The 7420-nt window shown below is 47.3% G+C and overlaps 2 protein-coding genes across 2 annotated transcripts; both read left to right on the plus strand.

The window, feature by feature from the left end:
- Positions 1 to 3830: 3830 nt before the first annotated feature.
- POJ06DRAFT_292728 (OPT oligopeptide transporter protein-domain-containing protein) lies at positions 3831 to 6490 on the plus strand (the record flags this gene model as incomplete). Its single annotated transcript, XM_056190405.1, has 1 exon — positions 3831 to 6490. One exon carries the CDS (start codon positions 3831 to 3833, stop codon positions 6435 to 6437), a length of 2607 nt encoding a protein of 868 aa, XP_056041553.1. The 3' UTR covers positions 6438 to 6490.
- A 43-nt stretch (positions 6491 to 6533) lies between these two features.
- POJ06DRAFT_258552 (uncharacterized protein) lies at positions 6534 to 7125 on the plus strand. Its single transcript, XM_056188276.1, has one exon. The coding sequence runs from the start codon at positions 6641 to 6643 to the stop codon at positions 6998 to 7000; it is 360 nt and encodes a 119-aa protein (XP_056041554.1). The 5' UTR covers positions 6534 to 6640; the 3' UTR covers positions 7001 to 7125.
- Positions 7126 to 7420: the final 295 nt, after the last annotated feature.

Raw genomic sequence — 7420 nt, forward strand, 5'->3', positions numbered from 1 at the left:
ACATGTCTACTGAGCAGGATACAGTATACCCTCGCTATAACGAACCTTGTTATAACGAATTCCTCGATATAACGAGCCCACGCCATTGTCTGAATTAAAATCCCTAACAAAATTCGTTATTCCTCGATACAACGACATTCGTTAACTTCCCATATCAGCGCCATACAAAATTCGTTATATCAAGGGTGTGGATGTTCGCAATGACCGGCAGAAAAGCTATCCCGAACAGCCACAAGGCTGCTTTACGCGCTCAACGCCAGTTACGACCTAATGCAAGCAACAACGATCTCCAACAATGGTTCAAGGATTCTTATAATCGGAATATCTCGACTTCTTCAGTGTCTGAAATTCTTTCTTCTCGATATTGTCACCTTGACCAGTTTGCGAGTGATCGCGCCCCGGCGCCTGATGCCAAACGTTTTCGACGTGAACATTGGCCCGAGCTAGAAGCTGCCTTATATGAATGGATACAGCGAGCAGAGGGCCGCATAATAATAACCGGAGAGATTATAAAGGAAAAAGCACAGTTCTTTTGGAAAAGTCTTCCCGCTTACGAAGCGAAGGAGATGCCTACATTCAGTAATGGCTGGTTACACAATTTTCAGACCCGACGATCTATTAGGAGTCTCACACAATATGGAGAGGATGGAAGTGTAAAGCAACAGAGTGCCGAGCAGATGATTGAAGTTCGACAGGCATTAAGCGCGTATAGTCTTAAGGATCAGTTTAATTGCGACGAGACAGCTCTTTATTGGAAACGAGTGCCTGATAAAAGTCTTTCAACACCAAGCCTTCCTGGGAGGAAAAAGAAGAAAGCAAGAATTACGGCTCATTTCTGCTGCAATGCAGATGGATCGGAGCGAATGCCAACTTGGTATATTGGAACTGCTAAAACTCCTCGTGCTTTTCAGGCTGCGGGCATCAATATTCATAATTTAAACATGATCTGGCGGCATAATCGCAATGCGTGGATGACAACAGTTATTATGGAGGAATGGCTTCGCTGGTTCGATTCGAGAATGGTCGGACGAAAGGTGGTGCTTCTCATGGATAATTTCTCTGCTCATGAGGCCGCGGTTCACAACATCAACACGAGCGCATATCCTTTACGCAACACCTTGATTATCTGGCTTCCGCCAAATGCAACCAGCAGATATCAACCTCTTGATCAAGGGATAATCCGCACATGGAAAGCTTACTGGAAGCGACAATGGATACACTATATGCTGAGTGAGTATGAGGCAGGAAGAGATCCAGTTAAAACCATGAATGTTCTAAAAGCACTCCGCTGGGGCATTCAGGCTTGGGAAATGGACGTGTCACCAGCTACTATTAGCAGTTGCTTCCGAAAAGGGTTGTGCAATGTAGAAGAAGTTGCAGATTTTTCGGAGCCGCCTGTTACAGATATATCAAACGGTCTTGTGCAACTTCAGGAGTCTAACTACATACGAGATGTCATGGATATTAATAACTTTCTAAATCCTGCCGATGAGACTGTTCAGGATGATGTTGAACATATTGACGAGCAAATTCTTGCTCAATATGGACCCGAAATTGAGAAGGAATCAGATGAAGAGCTTGAGATCCTTCCGAAAATTTCGGTCGGCGAGGCAATCGAGGCGTTACATAAGCTTCGTCTTCATGAAGAGCAGCAGGACGATGGAAATCAGGCTTTTATTAATGAACTTCTTAAACATGAGCGAGATTTAAATACCAGAAAGCTTAGTGGACGGCAGCAGAAGGACATTAGAGCATTTTTTTGTAGTTAAAGCAATGAATAGCAGTATCCTTGATATAACGAAAACCTCGATATAACGAACTGAAAGTCTCGGCTGAATTAATTCGTTATAACGAGGGTTTACTGTAGCTTCAAATAAGAAACGCGAGTTAAGATTCGTGGGCGTGGGTTGGGGATCAGTACGCAGTCGATCAATTACCCTACCGTTGCTTACCGGCTTTACAATGGAGCAGAGCAGCGCTTTCGGGAAACTGGCCAGTGTCCAAACTCTAATTGTATGGTGTTACCCCTGAAATCCCCAACTGCCCTAACCGCTGCAGCCCATGCAGCGCCGGTATTTGTAAAGGCTCTGTGCCATTTCCTTGATCCTATGAAAAGATGTGCTATGAAGCTTGCCTAGACTGTCTCGATCTATAAGGTCTGAGCGACTGGGCTTCAGAATATCAAATACCCTAGCGAACGCCAGGCTCGGGGGGCGTGTAGTACAGACTTGCCTCCGCTGGCCGGAGGAATCGAAATATGTGTCCTCGGCGTAGTTGAGCTTGTGGACGGTAGCAGAGATTCATCTTCTGGCAATCTAGGATAACTTTTCATCACTCATAGTGAGAGCTATCCTGTGAAGGTCAAGGACAGACACAGATGTGCAGAAAAGACGGCCCTGACTTTATAATTTGATATCTCGCGTTTCGCTTCCTCTGAATTAGACAAATCAAGGCATTCGTTTAGAGCGCACTCGGCAAAATCGTTCGCCTAACCAATTGTCAGCAAACGCCGAGGTGCAGGCGAGAAGATTAGGGTAAGGGTCCAGGCTCGCACGATCCCTCCGGCGCACGGACCCACCGATGTGGGCAAAGCTGACGGCGACTGATGGGCCTCTTGGCGTCCGTGCATGGGCCATTTCTTGTTGCGCCGTGCCAGCTCTGTCGCAGAGATTACGGATATTGGAAGCGCTAAAGTTTCTTCGGATGGCATTATTTGCCCTTTGAAATTGTATACAATAAGATTGGACTCGGGTGAAGTCGCGATGGCACTTGAAGACGAAAAAGATAGTGACTTGCCACACAGCTGAAGTGGACAAATTCGCCTGTCGGTCGAGCTTGTCTTCGAAGAATTTGTCACCATATTCCATTGGTTCCTTGAAAGCGTATTGCCCATCGTCCGAGGCAGATACAGGGTTTAATATGCGACGGCGCAATTCCTTATCGCTCGCGCCAATCCAATGCCGACAGATATACTCTCAATAATTCCTTATCGCTCACTCCGGGGATATACAGATAATCTGCGATGCGATAACATCCGTGGCGTTGCATAGCGCACGGATCACTGATTTCCAATATAAGGTTATCAGTCTCACTTAGTGCAAGATGGCACTTGCCGTTCTACCAATCCTAACGCGCTATTTGCAAATATTCGCCGCATACGCGCTTGTCTCATTGCAATCAAAGAGAGCATGCTAAAGATATCAGAAGTCAAAGATGAAGTTGCGAGCTGGATTGTCAGCTAGACGCAAGCCTTGCTACACATGGGTCCGAGTACAGAAGGTAGATAACAGACACTCTACAGGGAAATATGGTAACTCGTGCGCTGAGATGTGGCTAAGAAAATGGATAATCATTTCACGCTATGTTTCAGTCTCAAAAGAAAGCTAGAACTTTCCCAGATAGATACGGATACGGACCGAGGCTTGTCAGCCCGTGCGGAAGCCAAGAGTTGAGATGTTGCTGCGTGTCGGCTAGCAAGAAGAGGTTGATTGCCTGCTGCTTTCTACTAAGGTCTCTATCAGCGGATACAGTGTCTCGATACGAAATGCAGAAGGTGTAAACCTTGGCATGATGACACCAATGTGATTTTTCCTTGTCTTTGGTCGGAGATAGACGAAGGATGGTATGACGGCTTCCTTCGACTGATATATATATGAGGCAGTCTCCTCTTCAGTTCTCCTTGCCTATCACCTTCAGTCAAGCTTACGTCTTGTCCAAGCGTTGTGCAGCCAATCTGCTATCTTAACTAGACTTCAACGGTAAGTATTTTACTCAGAGTATTGGTCGTAATATTCACATCCAACTGATCGTATAGACTATCACGACGCACAATGAACAATAGAACCTCTGACGACTACTTAGAGGACCGAAAGGCGCCTCATGTCAGTGTTGCCAATTCATTCGAAGAATCCGAGGAACTGAAGAAAGGAGTTCATATTGTCGAAAAGGCTATTGACGACAACGACAAGTCGAAAGTAATCTATCGCATCAGGAACCAGAATCAGTTTCGTGAAGAAGATGTTTCTAACCTTGTCGACCCCGTCTCCGAGTTCATGTACGAGAAGGTCTCGACGATGACTCTTGAGGAAGGGCTGCAAATACTGGCGGACGCAGTTGAATATCATGATGACGATGTCAACTTTCCTGCAAAGACAATGACTAAGATTACGGGACTGCTTGCAGGAGAAGGTCGCGACCAAGATCCCGATGGCCATGATCTTGACGTCAAGATTGAGGCAGCCTTGATCAAATACCACTCTCCGTACCCTGAAGTTCGAGCCATCTGTGATCCATTCGATGACCCTACCATTCCTGTTGAAACCATCCGCGCCTACGTTCTTGGAACAATTTGGGTCTGCATCGGGTCCTTTGTCAATACTTTTTTCAATCAGAGACAGCCTAGTCTGCGCATTCAGTCCACGGTTATCCAGCTGCTACTCTACCCATGTGGCAAGGTTGCGGAACGTCTTCCAAACTGGTCTTTCACTTTCCGTGGAAACATCTACTGCACGAACCCAGGACCTTGGACGCACAAGGAGCAAATGCTCGTGACAACCATGGTTAATATTGCTGCAGGCAGCTCGAATTTCATGGCCTACGTACTGACGATGACGCTGGACACATTCTTTGGCATGAAGTATCTCAACTTCGGATTCATTTTCCTGATGAACTTTTCGACGTTGTTCTTCGGGTTCGGTCTAGCTGGATTGTTGCGCAAGTGGGTCATTTATCCAGTTAAGGCGGTGTGGCCAACAATCCTGCCAACCCTGGCGTTGAATCGTGCCTTACTTTTGCCGGAGGTGAAGTCCTCGGTCAATGGATGGACTATTACCAGGTACAAGTTCTTCTTCGTAATGCTCATCGCCTCGTTTTTCTACTTTTTCTTTCCGAATTACATTTTCAAGGTTCTCAGCACGTTCAACTGGATGACTTGGATTGCGCCGCAAGACACAACCCTGGCTATTATTACCGGATCCTATCTCGGGCTTGGTTACAATCCGATCACGACCTTCGACTGGGCGGTCATCAACTATTCCAGCCCTCTCGTCGTGCCATTTTTCGCTCTGCTGAATCGATATCTTGGAATGTTTCTCAGCGGCATCCTCCTCATAGCCTTGAATTGGACGAACTATAAATGGACTGGCTATCTGCCTATTAATTCGAACGGCGTCTTCGACAGCATCGGTGAGGATTACAATATTTCGCGCGTCACGATTCCTGGTGGCAATCTGATAGACTTGGAGGGTTACCGGAACTATTCCCCACCATATATGTCAATCGGTAATCTGATTTCGACCGGTGGCGGCTTCTCCGTTTATACACTCTGCTTCACATACATTATCCTAACTGAACGTCGCATCATGTGGCAAGCGCTCAAGGGATTTTGGCAGCAAATCCGAAACCCCAGGCAGCACAATTTGACAAGTTATGAGGACCCTATCTCAAAGATTATGGCCAACTATCCCGAAGTCCCGGACTGGTGGTACGCTATCGTGTTTGTGACCGCGCTGGCGTTCGGCATCGTTGGTATCACCGTCTACCCCACCGACACCCCGGTCTGGAGTATCCTTGTGATAGTTGCGCTCAGCGTCGCAATGTTGGTGCCGACCGCTTTGATCTTTGCTGTGACGGGTTACCAACTAGGTATGGCTAATCTCGCGGTTATTGTCGTCGGATACATGGTTCCCGGTAATGCCATGGCAAACATGATAGGTCGTGTCTATGGCTATAGTATTGATGACCAGGCTGAGGACTTCATCAGCGATCTAAAAATGGGACACTACTCTAAGCTCCCGCCGCGCGCTGTGTTCCGGGCGCAGATGCTGGCGACCTTCCTCCAAACGCTGGTGACCATCGGCACGACCCAGTTCCTCATCGCGTCGGTTTCGGACTTGTGCAGCGTGACGCAGATAGATCGATTCGTTTGTTCATTCCCAAGGTCACTTTACGCGGACACGATCATGTTTGGGCTTGTCGGTCCTGAACGGATGTTCAATTCTCTGTACCCCGCGCTCAAGTACTGTTTTCTTATTGGCTTCGTCGCAGCAATCGCCTGTTGGCTCTTACGCATGTACTTTCCCCGATATTTGAAATACGTGCATCCAGTCCTCATCATCAGTGGAGTGAACAGGTGGGGCGGGTCATACAATCTCTCGTACTACACACCCGGACTTTTCGCTGGATTCGCTTTCAGTTGGCACATCAAGCGACATTACCTTGCCTGGTGGGTGAAGTACAATTACCTTCTGACGTCGGGTTTGTCAGCGGGAATAGCATTTAGTGGCGTCGTTATCTTCTTGACTTTGCAGTATACGAAAGTGAGATTCAATTGGTGGGGCAATACCATCATATCATCCGGCGTGGATTTTAAACGAGCTGCTGCTTTGTATGAGGTGCCGGAAGGTGGATTTGGCGTGAAAATCGGAGACTTTCAATAAGGGGAGGATGACACATGGGTGACAGTGGATTATAGGGCTTCACTCGCGGATGTAGTAACTATCAATATGTGTCAAGAATTTGAAATACTCGTATCTTATGAACACAAATGGCGATAAAGTGCTATTAACATGTGTGGACCAGTATAGAAGACATGATGGACCTGCGCACCCGCACCCGGCCATCATCATTTCTTCAGGAGTGAATGATGGGGCGCGACATAAAATCAGGCGCACTACACTCCGCGCCATGTTGCGAGCCTCATTTTCTTCTGGTAGGTGGCACCATCCAAAGGCATCGGAATGCTTTTGATTATGGCCTCAGCGCCGTCAATATATTCGCGAAGCAGATGATTGAACGAATGCGCATGCTCCCCGCTCGTCTCATGGGTTCATTCTTCTTCTGCCTTTTCTCTTGTTGTTCCTGCTATCAATTTAGGCGAACATTGGTTCTCCGTAGCACTGTCGTCATCATCGGTGTTGCTGTGGCCGTTCGTCCAGTCGGGCAAAACAAAAGTCTTTGCACTATTAGCCAACACTACTCTTCAGACTCAGCGGAAACGTAAATACCCTCAATTGAATATCCTTGGTAGTCATCAAACCCTCCTTGATATTGGCGGAGCAGGTCGTCCTGACGTAGCTTCGGTTGTCTTCGTTGTCTTTGTTGCCATTTTGTTGTTGATCCGCAAGATGCGCGTGTTGGGAGTTGTCGCGCCGATTGCTAGTGCGCAGCGTACCTTGACTGTTTCGCATGCGCCGCACCACTCAGGCTTCGTTGCCTTCCCGCTTCACCCCCTTTGGTTACCTTAACACTTGAGCTTCATGCTGGCCTCTCCAGGATCCGTCGTGTTTTTGATTAAGTTCCTTGTGGTTCTTACTCCCAAGCTGTCCAAGTTGGCATCTCGTCTACTCTGACAACTAAATTTCCAAATTGTGGAGCCTCGGTAATAAGTTATTTGCCGGTCGTGCCATGATACCTCCTTTCT

Source organism: Lipomyces tetrasporus (assembly GCF_029532465.1).
Source record: "Lipomyces tetrasporus strain NRRL Y-64009 chromosome Unknown POJ06scaffold_9, whole genome shotgun sequence".
In the NCBI taxonomy this organism is placed as follows: domain Eukaryota; kingdom Fungi; phylum Ascomycota; class Lipomycetes; order Lipomycetales; family Lipomycetaceae; genus Lipomyces; species Lipomyces tetrasporus.